The sequence below is a fragment of the Lepidochelys olivacea genome (genome assembly GCF_965140295.1).
Source record: "Lepidochelys olivacea isolate rLepOli2 genome assembly, chromosome: 11".
NCBI lineage: Eukaryota > Metazoa > Chordata > Testudines > Cheloniidae > Lepidochelys > Lepidochelys olivacea.
Genome location: NC_140421.1, coordinates 62,328,254 through 62,348,237, shown reverse-complemented (window position 1 = coordinate 62,348,237; position 19,984 = coordinate 62,328,254). Strand labels below are relative to the sequence as shown.

Sequence of the window (19,984 nt, the reverse complement as noted above, 5' to 3'; positions counted from 1 at the left end):
GTGAAGTCCTGCCTGAAATAATCCTTGATGTAAAGCCACCCCCTTTGTTGATTTTAACTCCCTGTAAGCCGTGTCGTCAGTCGCCCCTCCCTGCATCAGAGCAACGGCAAACAATCGTGCATCTGAGTTAAGAGTGCTGTCCAGAGCGGTCACAATGGAGCACTCTGGGATAGCTCCCGGAGGCCAATACCATCGAATTGTGTCCACAGTACCCCAAATTTGTCCTGGCAAGGTCGATTTAAGCACTAATCCACTTGTCAGGGGTGGAGTAAGGAAATCGATTTTAAGAGCCCTTTAAGTCAAAATAAAGGGCTTCATCGTGTGGACGGGTGCAGGTTTACATCGATTTAACGCTGCTAAATTCGACCTAAAGTCCTAGTGTAGACCAGGGCTAACATGGCTGTTACTCTGAAAACTGCCAGTTGAGGCCATCCCTCTTATTTCACACCTTTGTTATGCAGCTAAATACCTTATATAATCATTTAATTGTTTTCTATTGTTGGGGTTAATTCATATGTAATCAATGTGAGAGGAACAGATTTATGTTGTAGGTAATAGTGTAGGAATATGTAGGATAATATTATAGGGATATAGGATTGATAAGCATATATTATTGGTAAGAGTGTGTTAGGTATACAAGTACGGTAAGACTGTAAAGTGAGATATGTCAAATTTCAGCTTAGCCATATCAGGCCTTAGGCCTGAAAGAAGTTGACATGATTAGCTGACCCAAGGTAACCCTGTACCAGTAAAGTTGCAAGATTATCATAAAAGATGTGTTAATGGGTGATGTTCAGGAAAATATGCGACCACGTGCTGGTCATTACTACAAGCTGCGCGATAGTAACATCATGGAAAATTCTGCAGTGACTGCAAGTTACCATGGGAACTTATTGATGTAAATGTTAATGATGATACAGAGAACTCAGAATATAGGCTATGGAAAGTGGGGGCTCCCCAACATTTATGGGGTGTCAAAGTCCTGATAAGGGAAAGGGGGTTATAACTATCTTGCATCTGCATAATGATTATGGGTGTGAGTGTAACACAGAATAAAAGGGTTCCCTCAGCATCAATAGGGAGGAAAAATCCATCAGGAGACCTGCCACAGATGACCATCTGATGAGAGATCTACCCATCTCAGTGGTACCATTGGGGATGTGAGTCTGAAAACAATGATGCTGGACATTTTATGGTAATCCTCCATCTTCATTTATGTATATAAAACATTGATTATCTGTGTATTAGGGTTTTTAATAAAGGGAAGATTGATAACTTGTGAATGTTTTTGTGGTCACTGCTATTGCTCCCCATGTGCTCCTACAGTCTCCAATCCTAATGATATTTCTATTAACGGTTGTCACCCGCAAATTCAGATATCGCAGCTCTTAGGGAGCTTAAACCTTTGGCACAGGCTACTACAGTTTGACATACCATTGGCAATATCAAAGCATCAACATTATAAAGGCTACAGTTGCCTTTTCAAATTCTCTCTAACCTCTACCAAAGCAGATGAATCTCTTTCTCATGAAACACAGTACAACATTAATACTGATCTAGCTTGACGATAAACCTACACTATGTCATTATCACTTCTCCTAGGCTCCCAGAGTTAATCCAAAAGTTCATAATCAAATCTGTCATTTATAAGTTAGAGCCACTGGGTGGGGAATAAGGTTTATAATGCAATTATCTTGAAACTGATCTAAAATTTAAACTTGATTACCACCAGTCCCTTCATGTTCACAACATCAATACATACTGTGATAGGGTTGGGCCAGATGGCTACAGGAGAGTAATAGAAGGCAAATATATTAGCCCCAGGTTAAGTAGGTCCCTTTTCCCTGGGTAAGGTAACAGGGAAGGTTCCAGAACAATGCTAAATTAGGTAAATGTTTGCCTCCTTGCAGAACATGCCAGACCCTGTGTTTTAGCACATCATTTAATAATTGCCCCTAAATACATAAATGGAGTTGGCTGGTGTCTCTACTAATCGTGCCACAAGGTTAAGAAAAAGACAGTTACCTTTTCCGTAATTAGTGTTCTTCGAGATGCGTTACTCATGTCTGTTCAACAACAGGTGTGTGAGCCACGTGCATCGGTGCTGGAAGTTTTTCCCCTAGCAGTACCTGTAGGAGGGAGCGCCCTCCCGCGACCCCTGGAGTGGCGCCTGCCTGGTGCGGTATAAGGGGAGCTGCGCGCTCCCCCCACCCTTGGTTCCTTCTTGCAAGACAACTCTGACAGAGGGGAAGGAGGGCGGGATGTGGAATAGACATGAGCAACAGATCTCGAAGAATACCACTTATGGAAAAGGTAACTATCTTTTCTTCTTCGAGTAATTGCTCATGCGTATTCCACAATAGGTAATTCCAAGCTATATCTGTTGGAGATGGGTAGGAGTTCACAAGTTCCCAGGACGGAATACGGCCCTGCCGAACCCGGCATCCCTGGTTTGGGGGATGATCACATAGTGCGAGGTGAACGTGTGAACTGAAGACCATGTGGCGGCCCTACAAATGTCCTGGATGGGGACGTGGGCCACTAAGACAGCCGACGAGGCCTGAGCCCAAGTCGAGTGTGCCCTCACAATGGGCGGTGGGGGGACACCCGCCAGCTCATAACAGGAACTGATGCACAAAGTGATCCAATTGGAAAGTTGCTGAGTGGAAATCGGCTGGCCCCTCACGCACTCAGCCAAGGCGACGAACTGTTGCGAGGACTTTCTGAATGGCTAGGTCCGCTCAAGGTAGAAAGCCAGAGCCCACCTCACATTGAGTGTGCGGAGACGGTGCTCCTCACTGGATGCGTGAGGTTTGGGGCAGAAGACCGTAGAAAAATGTCCTGACTCATGTGGTAGACATGCAGGGTGTGGGCTGAACTGGACCTTGTCTTTATGAAAGACCATGTACGGCGGCTCGGAGGTCAGGACCCTGAGCTCTGAGACTCGCCTGGCCGACGCGATTGCAACCAGGAAGGCCACCTTCCACGAGAGGTGAGACCAGGAGTACGTGGCCAGTGGTTCAAATGGGTGCCCCGTGAGATGAGCCAAAACCAGGTTTAGCTCCCACTGCAGGACCAGGGGTCCAGAATACGGAAAAAGACGGTCCAAACCCTTAAGGAACCGGCCAGTCATAGCATGGGAAAATACCATGTGCCCTTGCACCGGCGGATGGAAGGCCAATATGGCTGCCAGGTGCACCTTGACTGACGAGGGCGCCAGGCCCTGGGCCCTCAGGTGGAGAAAGTAACCAAGGATAAGCTGGATCAGGACTGTCACTGGGGAGACACCCTGGTCCACCGCCCACCTAGAAAACCGGGAACACTTCGCCAAATAAGTGGAGTGAATGGAGGACCGTCTACTTTCGAGGAGGATGTGCTGAACCTGCTCTGAGCACATCCTTTCCTCTCCACCTAACCACTGAGCAGCCATGCCGCGAGGTGAAGAGCCACCAGTCTGGGATGGAGGAGGAGGCGGCCCTGGTCCTGAGAGAGCAGGTCTGGGCAGAGCAGCAACGGCCATGCCCGTGAGGGACCTGTACCAATGCTGCCTGCTCCACGCCAGAGCAATCAGGAGGGCCCGGGCCTTGTCTGTCTTTCTCTTCTCCAGGACCCTGCTGATTAGAGGGAACGGGGGAAAAGCATAGAGAAGCCGGCCTGACCAGGACAGGAGAAAGGCATCGGAGATAGCACCCATCCCCAGACCCCCCTGGAGCAGAACTGGGGGCATCACCGGTTCTGCCGAGTCGTGAACAGGTCCACCTGGGGAGTTCCCAACCTTCAGAAGAGCCAGTGGGCCACTTCCGGATGGAGGGACCGCTCATGTTGCGAGGAAAAGTCCTTGCTCAAGTGATCCACCCTCTCGTTCCGGGCGCCCAGTACGTGTAAGGCCTTCAGGTGGATGTCATGGGCTATACAGAAGTCCCACAGCCTGAGGGCTTTGCGGCAGAGGATCGGGCCCCTCCCTGCCTATTGATATAGAACATTGAGGTCGTGTTGTCTGTGAGGACCCTGACCACCTTGCCCTCCAGATGCGAGCGGAAGGCCATACAGGCCAGCCACACTGCTCTGAGCTCCTTGACGTTTATATGTAAGGTCAGGTCTTGAGCCTCCTTGGAGCATGTTGTTTGGGGCGGACCACCATTGTAGGGAGGTGATCACAGAGTCTGGCACGATGAGGACCTTGTCCATCCTGTCCATGGCCTTGGAGAACTTTGAGGCCAACCAGAGCTGGAGGGGCCTCATCTTGAGTCTGGCATAACAGACCATGTACATGCACACCGACATGTGACCCAAGAGTTGTAGGCAAACCTTGGCTGTTGTCACCGGGAACCTTGTGACCGAGTTGATGAGACCTTTTAGGGTCTCGAATCTGTTTGGTGGGAGAGAGGCCCTGGCCGACACTGCGTCCAGGAGCGCCCCGATAAACTCTATGTGTTGGACCAGGACTAATGTAGACTTGGCGTTGTTTACCAACAGACCCAAGATGGTGCACCTGGACAGGAGGAGCACCATGTGATCCCTCACCTGCGACCAAAAGGTGCCCTTGACAAGCCAATCGTCCAGATAGGGAAATATCTGGACCCCTTGCTTTCTGAGGTAGGCCGCTACCACTAACATGCATTTTGTAAACATCCTGGGGGCAGTGGACAGACCAAACAGGAGGACCATGAATTGGTAATGATTCTGTCCCACCACGAAACGGAGGAAGAGCCTGTGCCCCTCAAATATGTGGATGTGGAAGTACGCTTCCTGTAGATCAAGGGTAGCGTACCAGTCCCCAGGATCCAGGGAGAGGATGATGGATGCCAGGGAGACCATGAGGAACTTGAGCTTCACCATGTACTGGTTCAGACCTCGGAGTCCAGGATGGGCCTGAGCCCCCCTTTGGCCTTCAGGATAAGGCAATGACTGGAGTAATACCCCTTGCCCATGAACTCCTCGGGCACCGCCGCTATCGCTCCTAGACCTAGGAGCCGCCCCACCTCCTGCTCGAGCAGAACTTCGTGCGAGGGGTCCCCCAAGAGGGGCGGGGGCATGGTTGGGTGGCGAGGAAGTAAACTGGAGGGTGTAACCCTAGGAGATGGTGTTGAGGACCATAGGTCCGAGGTTAGCCGTGACCATTCCGGGAGAAAAGCACACAACCAGTTGGAGAAGGGAAGCTTCATTGGGGGTGGATCCCTGATGAGGACTGGCAGGGTGCCCCCGAGCGTCCTGTCAAAAACGCCTTTTCCCCACCTGCTTGCCCTTGGAGGACCCAGGCTGGGGGGCAGGCTGAGACTGCCTCCAAGGGCGTCTCTTATAGTCCCGCTACTTCTTATGGGCAGCCTCGTACTTCATGAGGGCGGCCTGGGCAGGAGTCTGCTGTGGCTTGAATTTAGGTCTTGCTGGAGCCGGGACATAGAGGCCCAGAGTCTGTAGGGTCGTGCGGGAGTCTTTCATGCCATGCAGCCTTGTATCTGTTTCCTCCCCAAACAGAGCTTTCCCATCAAACGGGAGATCCTGCATGGAAGACTGTGCCTCACTGGACGCCTGTCTCATGGACACTGCGGAGGCCACTGATCATACAGCCGTGTCCACAGCATCCGAGGCTGCCTGCAGGGACGCCCTAGCGGCTGCTGCCCCTTCCTCCACTCACGCCTTGAACACCTTCCTATCGCGCTCCTAGAGGGAGTCCTCAGACTTGGGCAGGGAGCCCCATAGATTGAATTTGTACCAGCCCAGGAGAGCCTGATGGTTTGCCACTTGTAACTGGAAGCTCAAAGATGAATAAACTTTTCTCCCGAAAGAGTCCAGTCTCCGAGAGTTTTTGTTCTCTGGGGTCAGGGCTGGTTGACCCTGCTGTTTCCTGTGGTTGACTGACTTGACCACCAGGGAGTTGGGCACCGGGTGGGTATACAAGTACTCCTGTCCCTTAGCGGGTACAAAGTACTTGCATTCCACCTTTTTAGAGATGGGGGCCAACGAGGCCAGTGTTTGCCACAGGGCATTTGAAATCTTAGCCACCCCTTCATGGAGAGGCAAGGCTACCCTACCAATGGGGACAACACATTAAACAGGGAGTCTGAGGGCTCCTCCATCTCCTCTGCCTGGAGGTGGAGGCTTACTGCCACCCTCTAACAGTTCTTGGTGGGCCCTGAAGTCTTCCTGCAGGACGGAGGGGGGCGGGGCCGCAAGTCCCTCCTCCGGGTGGGGTGAAGAGGCCAGTGCGGTGCTCTGGGTGTTGGCCAACACCAGAGGGTCCACCACCTGGTCGGACTCCAGGCACGATGCCGAGGACGCATGTCCCACCGCCTCCTTTTTCGGGGGTCTGGAGAGGGAGGCCAACAGTGCCTCCAATGCTCCGGCCACCGCGCAAGCTCCCACTGGGGGCTGCACCGGAGGCCATGATGCCCACTGGTACCATTCGGCTGGCCACGACGCTTGGTGCTACTGCACCTGCTGTGGCACCGGCAGGGCTGGCTGTTTGGTTGGCTGGCATGGCCCACCGAAGGACGGCTACGAATGGAGACCTTTCGTGTTTTGCATACAGTTCCCATGGACGTAGTTTTTACAGTAGTTTTTACAGTATATTTATGCAAAGCCTAAGTTATTCCTATGTGTAACAATTTATGGAAATCAAAGGGGTTTATAAGCAAATAATAAACCACTCCTTTTTCTTTTAAAGCACACTAATTTTCACCCTCCAGGTCAACAACAGCAACAAAAAACTCCATGTTGCCATATATTATTACTTTTGGAAAAAAATACAGTTGGGGGGGGGAAAGCTAGTGTAAATGGATGTTGTTGAGTTATTATGGTAGTTATTTTCTATACAACTGTGTGTGGGGAAAATGTGCATGAATAGGAGGTGGTTAAAGGAGAGGGAAAAATCATTCTTTCAATGACTTGCAAAGAAATTATTGATTGCCTCCTCTCCTTTCTCATCTGCCATTATCTTTTGAGATAAGTGTCTGACTTATTTGTGAAGTGGTAGATCCAACACATTTTCATTTCTACAGTTCCGAATTTGTTGTGCTAGGGTTTATAAAGGTACATAATGCACAGGTCTAAATTTGGCCAGTAATCTAAATCTAATTGTGCAAGCTTCCTGATCGGATTTTGGCTGGCTTTGCAGCGGTGTCTGCAAGCAAGGTGTAAGGCACAACAGAGCAAGGGGCATCACTCATACCGAATGTGTGTATACCTGCAGCACAAGGAGTGGCAGACTCCACAAAGGGGGAAAGGTCACGCTGTTACCCTCCTCCTGTACCAGCTGTTGGACTCAAATCAGAGTGGGGAGGGAAGGAAACATATATCACACCTTTCAAATGGTAGTGCTGCTCTCGTGTGAGGTATTCTGGCTCCTTCACCACAGAATCAGGCAAAATGTCACTAGGACCTGCTGGTGGATTGGAACCATTCTGCATCCTGCCGCTATAGTGGTGGCAATAAAAGATTTGAGAGATCCCTTGACTTTTACCCGACAATAATGGAGGCTAGGGCCGTGAGCCAGACAAACAGCAGAACGATCTACAAGTATCCTGACACATGGATGTTGTGTACAACACAGAAAAGGTACGCTTTCACTCACCTCCCTGAAAAACAGGGTCAGCTCACTTGTTATGTAGATTTTTCTCAGACTTCCAAGGATGTAAAATTTAGTTAGTATTTCCAACAATAAACACTTCAATCACTGCTAGTGTATTCCAGTGAAAACTAGGTATCCTACAAGTAACTGGGGACTTCTCCAAATATAAAGTCTCCATAGACCCTCATTTTTGAAGTCAAATGCTATACCATATGCACCTCAGTGTCAGACTACATGATTCATCACATGTGCATTACAAAGACTGCATCTACAAAAACAGGTACCAGGGCTCAACCCCCTTAGTTCCTGCTCGTGTGTATAATCAGAAATTAGGAGACAGCACTACAGTAAAAGATGAGTAGCTACTGGTAAGTAATCTCTAGCTTTACCTTCATATCTGCAGCTCCCTCAACTGTACAGAGTAGATTGAAAATGACAAAGTGATGCTGTATATTAAGTCCCCTACATTATTTGATCACTCCCTCTTATTTCCCGCTATTAAGTGTCAGTCACTAAAGGTATTAGTAATGATTTAACTTAATTTGTATGGCCACAATTGGAAAACAGACTGGTCTTCCACAAAGATTTTCAGACCTACAAAAAGAAAGTAGAAGTGAAGGGAAAATAACAATTTTAAGCATGATTCTTCTTGGAAAAGTGAGTATATAACAGCAGCATATTCTTACTCAACAGAATTGCTCCTGGTGTATGTATCGGTTCATTTTCGAGACAAAAAGGTTTTTACTATTTCATAAACTTGTTAGCTCCACAGTGCAAACCAGATAAGAGGTAGTGAGCTAGGCTCTGCTCTTTCATGTGTCACCAATAGAACTGTTTACTAATTTCCAATTACAGGTCTAATCAGTGACACCTGGGCAACCACAGTGAAGACTGTGTAGCTGGAATGGGCGAGTGAACAAACAACAAAAAACAGCTGACGTAGACTATTGTTGATATCTGGAAGATGTCTCCCTTGTGCAACTGAGATGCAGGTTTTTACATATAGCCTATCTTCCAGAGATACTTCTGTGTATAGAATAAAAGCTAACGGTGGGTACACAACATACTTTAATACAATGACTGCACAGAAATCCAAACTATTATTACTGATTTTCACATTTTAGTAAGTGTATGTAACTTTCTGTGGATGACTAATGTCAGTGTCCCAGTTTCTTTGGTATTTCAATTAAGCAGTATCTGGCTTTTGCTGTAAGTAAACTGCACAAAGAGAGCACTGGTACATAACAAGGATAAGATAAAGCATCATTTAAAAGCATATTCTAGTAAACTTTTGAAAGCATCAGAACATTTGCATCTAAGATGTCCAGCCTTGATGACTAGCGAGGTGTAAACTCTCAAAGGGAGACAGAGAAATAAACTTAATGATATTCCACAAGCAAGCATTTGACCTAACTTCTGCAGCTAAACAGCAATGATGTGTAGAACTGCACAAAACTCCCAGTAGCTGTGCTATCGTAACATTGGCAAAATGAGTCCTGAGAGCTTTTGTTGCTGTAACATGAGTCTCTTCACAGGAGGTGTCAGTTTACACAGCCTTAGGACAGAAACAGATTTCACTTTGGACTATGCCCCATATCCAAGAGAGAGAGTGTGATTTACTCAGGTCTGATTTTCTTGGGACATAAAAACTGAGTACCCACTTCAACTTCAACTTGTGTAAAAGGCCGCCCTGGGAGGGTCATGATTTAATAAATGGTAAGACTCCTCTTCTATCATGGTGACAAACCTGAGGGTCTGTCCTACTAGACTGATGGAGCATATCATATTCCAGTTGGCTTTGAAGAATGCTATTTTGCCGACAGACCACACTAGCCACTACTAAAATTTTATAATAACCATATGTCCTTGACTTTTGATATTGTGGATCCTAAATGACCATTTGTTGGATCCGTAGCCATAGGCCGCTATGATTTATTAATGATCTGCAACAAATGAAATGAGTGAGAAGATGGCTAGAATACCAATGGTGGAAATCCCATGATGAGCCTGACTGATAGTGACAAAGCATTTTTGAAGTCTTTGTCACTGCTGTACAGGAGGCAAAGAAGATTGTCTTTGTCTCTACCCCCATAGCGTCTGCAGACTCTCAGATAACAGAACTTTTTGAGTGGTGATTAGCCTGCACAATATTCACTATCAGAGCTGAATATTTTTCACTGAAAAATTTTCATTATACTTTGTAAATAAAATTAGTCAGATCACAACTGAGCTGCCTGCCTCTATGGAGATGAGGCAGGTTTTTTGAGATTACAAATAGTGTTTCCCCTGCAGTTTCAGTCAGGGTTGCTCACCTTGATTCTGGGAGGTGTTCCAGATTACAACCTGTAATTTGGACCCTCATCCATCTTGGTGGCAAAGGAAGGCAAGTAGGAAAGTACTGGGCTCAGTACTGGCTAAGATTGTTCCCTATGGGATGAGGAAACATGGAAGAGGCAGTAGGGTGTGACTTATTTTTAACGTAGTTCTTGTAAGACAGGGAATTCAGAAAACCAATTATTGACAGGGACAGTCTTGACAGCTATTCATCTGGATCTAATCTCCCTTTTTGGTGGGAAACTATGATCCTTTTTCAATCAGGTTTCCTTGACTTCAAGTCACACAAGTTTCAGGCCTGGGTACAAGACTGAACATGGCCTGGCTGATGATCTGCTAACAATGGATAAAGATGAAGTATTCATGACAATTCTTTTGTTTGTCAGCAGTTTTTGATACCTCTGATCATCAGATATGGGCTCATCTGTGGTCCCCAACAGGACAAGCAGAACTGTTATTGTCTTTGTGAGATATCCCAATGGATAGTTTTGGACAACTGGTCTTGTGCTCTAAGGCAGGAGTGGACAAACTTTTTGGCCCGAGGGCCACATCTACATATGGAAATTGTATGGCGGGCCATGAATGCTCACAAAATTGGGGGTTGGGGTGTGTGAGGGGGTGAGGGCTTCGGCTGGGGGTGCAGGTTCTGGGGTGGGGCTGGGGATGAGAGGTTGGGGGTGCAGGAGGGTGCTCCAGAGGCGGGAGGGGGATCAGGGCTGGGGCAGGGGGGTTGGGGCACAGGAGGGGGGCAGGGGTGCAGGCTCCAGGCAGCGTTTACCTCAAGCAGCTCCCAGAAGCAGCAACAAGTTCCCCCCTCTGGCTCCTATGTGGAGGCTCAGCCAGGCAGCTCTGCATGCTGCCCCGTCCACAGGAGCTGCCCCTGCAGCTCCCATTGGCCGCAGTTGCCAGCCAATGGGAGCTGCAGAAGCAGTGTGTGGAGCCCCCTGGCTGCCCCTACGCGTAGGAGCCAGAAGAGGGACATGCTGCTGCTTTTGCGAGCCGCGCAGAGCCCCGGCATGCATGGAGTGGGGCAAGCCCCCAACCCCGCTCCCTAGCTGGAGCTTGAGGGCCTGATTAAAGCATCTGAAGGGCCAGATGCAGCCCCAGGCCGTAGTTTGCCCATCCCTGCTCTAAGGGCTCTGTCATGCAGGATACCTCAGAAATATATTTTGTCACCCTCCCCATCAACACGTATGCAAGTTAGTTGAGAGGGACAGTGAAGGGACATGGGCAGTGGTGTGTCTGAACGATGGCAACATCCAACTCACTGTTCTCCATGCTTGACCTGGCTTGTGCAATGAAGCAAATAACCCAGTCTCTTCAGATATACAATGTTGGTGGGAAGGGAGAAGCAACTAGAAGAAGTGTTGAGGATAGTATTGGGACCCCGGATTTTGGGAGTGTGTCAGACAAGTTCACAGTTTGGGGTTGCTCCTGGATGCCAGATGGCAGGCAGGATGTGCCCAACATAGTTATGTCCTCTGTGCTGGGTGATCTTTCTGATGCAGACCTTGCTGCAGTTGTGTGCGCCTTTGACATCTTGAGATTAGGCTATTGTAACGTATTGTACATTTGGCTACACCTAGCGACTTTTCAAACTGTTTCACCAGTACTCCATGTTCTGTACTGGTTGTATATGGAATTTAAATGTTGACAGTGAAAGCCTTAAATAGTTTTGGACCTTGCAATTTAAGAGACTGGTTATCTCTACCATGTGATACTGCAGCAATTGTATCCGTGTAGGGACTCAAATTGGAGTCCCCTGGTTTAAAAGGGAAAAAGCTGCATACAAGGCATGTTTGTAAAGGTTCCTCACAGACTTCAGTATGTCTAATCTTACTCCACAGTTCTATAGGGGATGCCACCTTTCTAAATGCTGGTAACCAGACCCCCGAGGCTCTGCCCTGTGCCCCATCTCTTCTCCCAAAGGCCCCACCCCCGCTCTTCTTCTTCCCCTCAGGGCCCCCCCGCTCCACTATGAAAATGCACATATTTTCTGGATAAAAAAAATCAGAACACAAAATACTAAGACAAATCTGCACTGTTAGAAGGAAATACAGTGCGACCACCATTTAAGAAGTTTTAATATGTTGGGTGTGCGTTTCTGTGTGTGTATAAATAAACCATTCATGATATATTTAAGGCCCTCATCCAGAAGAGCACCTAAGCACATGCTTAGCCAGTGGAACTACTCAAAGTTACTGGATCAGGACCTAAATATGAAATACGCAGAAAAAGAGTGAGGGGTGCCACACTGAAGAAATATAAAAGGTTTTACTTGGCTCCTGATTCTTTGAGTTTTAAAAGGCTTGGAGACTTTTCTTCTTGCTACTGCTAAAATACAACTCAGTTTTCCCCATAGAAAAGTATTTGAGTAAAAACAAAAACAAAAAAACAACAAAACCCCTTGCACAAATGGTTTGCTAATATTGTGAAAACAATTTTCTCTCAGTTTCAACCACATTGCAAAGTTTTCTGCACAGCTCTGATGGGTAGTGGACCATAACCTTACTCCTTTTCAAGTATCTCTGAAAACCTACTGTGATGTTTTGATTGTTCAACTTTGTTATTGTCAATGATCTTGTCGTAAGAAAGTCAACTGTTGTCTAATGCAGTTTTGCAATCTTCTAAATTCTATCAGAAAATAATATGTTTGTTGTTTTGCTATAGACTTAGACATGCATGCATTTTTTAAAGACATAACTCTGGCAATTCTTCTAACTTATTTTCACAAAAGCTCTCTTTCCTTCAGCTGAGATTTCAAGACAATGCAGGACCACAAAATGCTATTTTGGGAGAAAATATCCTTAATTCAACTTCAGTAAAAATGGTAATTGTGATTAGATGTGATAGGAGTCCCTACCACAGTAGCTCTGCTGAAGAATATGCTCGCTGATGTATTTGTTTAAATAACAAAAGCAGAAAATAAGGAGATACTGCAGATGTGCTATGGCTAAAACGATGACCTGATGACCCCTTCCTCCCTCCATCTTACCAAGATCCATGCTTTTGGAGGCTTTCAGATTAATTGATTCAGGCTGCTTGGCTGGTGTCAAAGATCTGAAGTTGATGTTCTGATCTGTTAAATATGCTGCTGAATCCACTACAGAGCTATGGAAAAAGCCATGCAAAACATTTAGGCACTAATGCAAAACCAAGTGAAGTAATTAAAACTTTCACAATATAAATGTATTTTCCCCTCCAGTTGTTTGCAATCATGCATCTAAAATCAATCTCTGATTGTCATGTTTCTTTTGTGAGATTTCGCACCTCTACTCACATGTATTTAATTATATATATTTAAATACAGATTCTTTGTGAAGATAACTGCTGTTTTTACACGCTTAATATTTAAATATGATTTTATTTAACAGAACAGAAGGGGAAATATCCAGTGCCAACAGTCTTGTTTTCTCTTCTGCTGAGCTCTATTTAACTACCTCCTGTCTGAATTGTTTACCAAATAGGTTGCACAAAATGCAGCCCCTGCACCTGGTTCACTCTCCCTGACATGTCAACAATCTATGTGAATGATGGCATTTAAAAAGACCACCACTACCCATCACCATTTCACAGAAGCTCCCCATAAATAAACCTGCATGGAGGAGCAAAGTTCTGTTTCACAAAGGACTGAGATTTGAAATTTGGTTCAGTTTAGAATTGGAATGAAACCTGAAAATTTCAAAATTCTCTATGAAGGGAAAATCTCTCTCCCCATGCCCTCCACCCCCAAAGTAATTTTGGCTCAATGAAAACTTTTTGTTTTCATTTTGGTTTTTGATTTTATATTAAAACATATCATTCAAAATTTAAGATTATTTTAAACAAAAGTCATTTCAAAATGAAAGATTGGAAAATTTCATTCAAAAAGTGTTAAAAAAGGATGTTTCAAGAATTTGATTTCCCCCCCCGGCCCATTTTTTCCCCAAAGGGAATTTCAGCAAGACAGACACAGTTTTGCAAAGCATTTCAATTCAGTTACAACTGCATTTTCTGACAGAAAATGGTTCCAAGTTTTTCTGACCAGCTCTACTCATAGCTTCAATCATTATGTCAGATAAGCATATCTCAAGTATTTAAGAAGAGAATGGCAAACCGCGGCCACTGGGAGCTGCGGGCAGCCATGCCTGTGGACAGTCACTGTAAAGAAACGGTCTCACGGCCTGCCAGCATATTACCCTGACGGTCCAAGTGCGGCCCGCAGGATGTCTACCACTGGTTTAAGGTTATAGAAAAAATTGTATGATATACCATTTTCTTAGAAAACTAGTACATGATTATGAAAATAATTTATTTTTTAAAAATCTGTGTACCAATGAGGACAGCTCACATATCACCAGTGACAAATGTGCCATCATTTGAAAACTACTGAAATAGACAAGATATTAAATTGCAAAAATAACCAACCATGATTTATATTGCAGAAATGTCAACTTGACCATAGCTATTGTGGTGCAGATTCCACTTCTATTTACATACACAACAACAGTGCTTTTAATCAATGAGAAAATAACATCACAATGATCAGTGAGAACTGAGCCATTCTAGCCATAAATAACAAAAATAACTGCAATAAAAAGTACATCCGAACCTATAATTATAATCTTCAGAAAGCAGCTCCTCACTGGGGTGTGGGGGCAGAGGAGGTGGAACTTCAGTCTCAGCACGACCACGATCAGACATAGTCAGCTCTGAACCTAAAAAGGGTTAAACAAAGTAGTAGCAGCAATTACATGACACCAGTTCACTGATCCATACCTGGACAGGGAGGCCTGACGTGATCCACAAATTATACAAATACCTAAACTAAACAAGAATTAAAATCATAACAAGCAGAAAGTACATGCCTTGGGAATTCCAAAAGAGTTGATTTGCTGTTTTAAAGATGCATAATTAGTGAAACTCTGCTGATAGTGAAGTGCAGTGCAAGTCCTGAATGCATATGAATGGATATTGACTTCCCTCATATAGTTTTAACGTAACTAATAGTAAGTTCAACTGGTTTAATTTTTTTGGTTTGCAACATTTATTACCTCCCAGATAGGGAGTAAGGCACCTTAACCTGCAGACATCGCCTCCTTTCCCATTCTTACTAGGAGAAAAGAAAAGTTGCTGCTGTCCCATGACAGGAGGGATAACCAAGAAGCCCTGGATCACAGTCTAAATTCCTCCTATCATGCCATTCAAGGCAATCAATTTACACCAGGATGAGTTTGGCCCGAAACATGTGTCAAAGTAGTCATCATGCTTGAATGAACCATTATTACAACAAATACATATTTAATAGAATTGTTGTGGATGTTAGAGTACATGATAATTGAGGCTGAGTCAATGTCTCCTTCATTTAGGAATAAGTACTGCACAGTATACTCAACAGCAGCAAAGAGTGGAAGCCAGAGTGGTACCTTCAGAGTCTAAGGTCAAATCGCGGTTTTTCTTCTCCCCTTTCTACTCTTCAGTGGGACATCACCTCTCTCAAACATACTGCCTTCTCTCAGTTGCTAGCAACTTCATTTCATTGTGTCAATGGAAATGGTACACCTCCACTTCACCCCTGCCATCTCAACATTCACACTTTCACAATTACTCACAAGTTTTGTTCTGGTTCTTTTCCTCTTTTCTATCACCACTTCCTCTCCATCTCACACACTCTTTGCTACTAACAAATATCCTCTTCTCATCTTCACCTCAGTGTCTTTATCTCTTCCTTCCATTCTTCACACTCTTCCTCCTATACGTTCTCCCTCACTCATCAAGCTCTAACCCTGCCAGCCAAAAACTCTCTCCATCCAAGTCCCCATCTTCTCTCCTTCTACTTCCTTCTAGTCTCCCCTCCATGTTTCATGCTTGCCGAGATCTGTGACTATCCCCCAGGCCCTTGCACCTCCTCACACACACTGAAACCTAGCTTTCTCCCTGCAGCTCACCATGTATTGCTGCATCTCCTCCTATTGCAGCCCCGATCTCATGACTGCAGTATGCTCCAACCTTTCACCCTCCACCTCTCAATTCCATCCCTTCAACTTTCTACCCCTTTGCCTCTTCTGAGGTCCTTTTCATCTCCCTCAGAGAGGCTCACTTTCTTCATCTGATATCAGCCTCCAACTACTCTCAGCTCTTCACTCTATATTCATACCATGTTTCTTCAGTTTCTGCACTGCCAGCACCTCTAATTCTACTGTTTCTGGATTATCTCATTAACTTCCTCATTCTTTCCAAGCTTCAATTTGACCCAATATGACAGAGGAGGAAGATGCTCATAATATTTTATTAATACTTCATGTATATCTATGTGTTTGATTGTTATTGTGTTTTTTGCTATGTGGGTTAATTTGCATCTAGATAGAAAAGTGGGCAAACTTCTGATAATGACCTGTTTACTGATAATTATAGGACAACGAATTGCTTGGAAGTCTATCCCTGACCCACCCAAGTGCGCTGCATAAACTAGTTTGACCAGCTTCAAGAGATACAGGCAACACAGACGAGGGGACTGATAAAATGTCTGCTCCTGAAGATGGAGGGAGAGACACAGGGATTGCTGGGGTGCTGACCAATTCTGCCCTTCTTCCCTGAGCTCCCCAAGGCTGGGGTCTTTGGCATAAGCCAGGCCTGTCTAGCTTTCAGGTTAGACAGATCAGATACATGTGCAGACTGTTTGCTGTGTTACAACCTCTCTGCTCTTTGTTCCTTGAGATTAAACAATACTTTATTTGGAAAGGCTGTTCTATGCCAATTCACACTCCAGTCAACTAACAAAGGCAAGTCTTGCAGGTAGCCAAATTCAGTTCGATCTGTTGAGTAATCATGGTTGGTATACATGGTGCTACACCCTGGGGACCTGGTCTAAGAGTGGGATAATTCAGAGGGTTCCAACACAAAATTGTTGAAGGCAAGAGGACGGTCACCTGAAGGGGTGCACTCAGAGATTTGAGAGGGCTGAAAGGTGCAGCTTGTCCTGAACCATGAAACCCAACTCATAACTTCAGTCACCATCCTAACTTGTCAAAAAAAACACTGTTCTTCCCTCTCTCCTAAAGTCCCTGTCTACGACCATGAAGATGGACAAGCTCCTCTTCACCATCATTTCTTCCTTGTGCTCTGTACTTTCCTATCACTTACTCCCTTTGTGATCACCAGTCTATGAACATCTCTGACTTTTCTTTCTCCTGGCCTTCACCTTTTCTCCTTGTCATCACTAACTGCCATCAGCATCATGATTGCCACTTTCAACTCTGTCCCTCCCCCCGTAATTCCTCATTCCCTCTCACGCCATTCTGAATGCTCCCATAAACCCCATCCGTGACCTTCCCATTCTGTGCTCCCTCCATTCCGGTCTCACACGACTGAGCATCTCTGGAGAAAAACTAGTGACTATACTGACTTCTTCTACTGCATGTTCTCACTCCCTCATCCTTCCAACCTGTCCTTTTTCCTTCCTAGCTAATCCACAACTTTGGTTCCCTCCCTAAAGGCCCTGATCCTGTGAGTTACCAAGTGCATTTTGCAATATAGTGAGTGCCCTTCAATTCCCACTGACTTTACTCCACTGAAATTCAATGGGAATGGTGCGTACTCAGTACATCTAAGGGTTGGTGTGGCTGATGCTGAGCTGCCATGTAATAATCTATTAATACTGATATAATATTCATAAAATTATGATACATTTGAACTGGTCAATGAGGTGAAGTTACAGTATATTGGGCTATTAGACTTTCCTGAATTAATGTATTCATCTATAGTCATTTTCTATATCAATTAATCTTTTCATGAGCACATGCTACACTTCTAAATGTAGATACTTGTACATCCATGGAGATTCAGCATGCCACGCTATTGTAGAGTAGATACTTTATCTTTACAATATTTCCTAACCAGAGAGATGACAGCAATTCCCTTACAGCCCTGATCATTTTTTGGATGTAAAAGAGCTTCTGATGAGGCAGATTCCAGTAATCTTTCAGCACCAGAAATGTGAAGTTGCTGGCACTGAAGTATTGCTTCTCGAAGAGGTTGTTCTAAAACTGCTATTTCTGCACAACAGCTTGGCAAGAAAAAAAAGCAGGAACCTGTGGGTGGCAAGCATTATTCATGCAAAAAATAGACTGAACATTGGCATTTCAATATTGGCTTAAAAACCCTCCTTTATTGAAATATCCACAGGCAAGACAAAATGTAATGTTTTGGCTATAACAGCTTTTCCCCAGACATTACATTTGGTCTTGCTCATGTATAATAAAAAAGATCCTTTTTAAAAAAATATAGTATTAATAAGCCAATTATTTTTTTCAATCTATTTTTGTTGGGCTTCTAGAACAGTCTTACGTGTAGAGCAGTGACTAGCATTAGGAGTAACTTATTGGAAAACACTAACTGAGAGTATGACATTTTATTAAACATAATTCAACTTCTGCCACTAATTTTTTGTATTGGGCACAGTATTGTACTGACATCTCTGCTGTCTTTTATTACTGTTTACATTATGGTAGCACCCAAAGCTTCAGATCAGGACTGGAACCCCAATGGGCAAGGCACCATGAAAACATATATCAAGAGACAATCCCTGTATCTGATATAAGACTGTAATCCTGCAACTTGTTCATTGTGGGAAGACACATAAGCACTTTTGGGTTCACTCGGGCCCTGTGCGGGTGCATGGTTTCACGTGTGCAGATACCATTGTAGGATCGGAGCCTATTATAAAAGAAAATGCAAAAAGTATAACAAATGATATGGGGGTGGGGGTGGAGAAAAGGGTAACGCTGATAGGAATGTGGGTTAAAATAGGTTAAATGTTCAGAACTAAACAAATATTTTTACAGCAAAATACATGCTACATGTATATGCACTGTATTATTTTAGGGACATATTCTTTGCTCACATGTACCTGAACGATTTCAGCTTTGCTATACAGAGCCCTCTACTAGGTCTTTTGCTGGGCAAATACATGTCTCATTCTTCCGCCTGCCCCACACAGCTAGCATTCTATTTGATTTCACTAAATAAGTTTTTTAAAACATAAGTCACAATACGAAGATACTTCACTTAGTTTCTCAGTAAAATTTAAAAATCTCTTTCCTTAGCCCTTTGACTGACACCACCCATATCTTCCCAGGCCTTGGTTTTTGTCTCTCTTTTTTCCCTCATAAAGGGGTCTCTCTCTCTCTCTGCCCTATGTCTGTGGTGTCTTCTCAACATCTAACATCCATTCACCCCTCACACTGCGGTGGGTTGTCTCCTTCCTTTTGCCCCTCAAAAATGTAAAACAAAGAACGAGCAAAACAAAAAGACATACACTAGCAGCCTCTGCTGCTAGGATCCCTCAGAAAGTATAGTTCTTCCAAACAGGCCTTATTCTGATTCTTATCTAAGTACTTTAAAAAGTGCCTGATTAGGAACATGAGCAGTCCCACTGAATGGGTGACAACACTTAATGAGACTTCTCAAATGCTTAAAATTAGGCATATGCTTAAATACCTGGTGGAATCAGGGCCATACATAGCAGCCAGTGGGATTTTTCTGCTGGTAAGGGGAGGAGGTAGGAAGATAAAGTGTCAGTGTTAAAGCTGGGTGTTTAGTCAGCTATTTACAGACTAAGAATATTATAGTTACTAAAAAAGTTTCAAAGTCTGGAATGGGGAATGTAAATATGATGTCCTAATTCTATTTACACTAAGGGTCTGTTTCTAACCTTAAAACATTTCAAGTCTCAGTAAACTAAAATAGCAAATCTTATGAATATTAGGGTATAGTGTAAATTCCTACTGGATTATAAAACAGGACACAAACTAGACAATTTGCTTTTTAAAATAATTACTGTACCCATCAAGGATGTATAGAAAATAAACATTTTGACAATATATATTTTGCAACCATCATTTGTTTTTTATCCAAACTTACGTGTTGGGCAGTGAGCTAGAAACTGTTACTTAAACTGGAACCTGTGCCAGGAATTTAATTCACAACTTCTGAGTCAGCTCTCCCACCCTCCCTGGATCTTCAAGCTTCAAAGTAACAGAGCCTGCACTTACTCTAATTAACTGTTTTTCTAGTTGATGTGGATTTCTGAAAACAAAAAGAGCA

General features: G+C 44.6%; 1 protein-coding gene across 5 annotated transcripts in view; it reads right to left on the bottom strand.

Moving 5' to 3' along the window:
* Window positions 1-19,984, bottom strand: part of PARD3B (par-3 family cell polarity regulator beta) — a 607,862-nt gene that overhangs the window by 239,871 nt on the left and 348,007 nt on the right. For all 5 annotated transcript variants that reach the window (XM_084642619.1, XM_084642620.1, XM_084642618.1 and 2 more), the window contains exons 14-15: window positions 14,493-14,598; window positions 12,897-13,012 (exon numbers count right to left, since the gene is read on the bottom strand). In XM_084642619.1, the coding sequence (XP_084498745.1) occupies window positions 12,897-13,012; window positions 14,493-14,598 (222 nt within the window). The remainder of the gene's footprint in view (window positions 1-12,896; window positions 13,013-14,492; window positions 14,599-19,984) is intronic.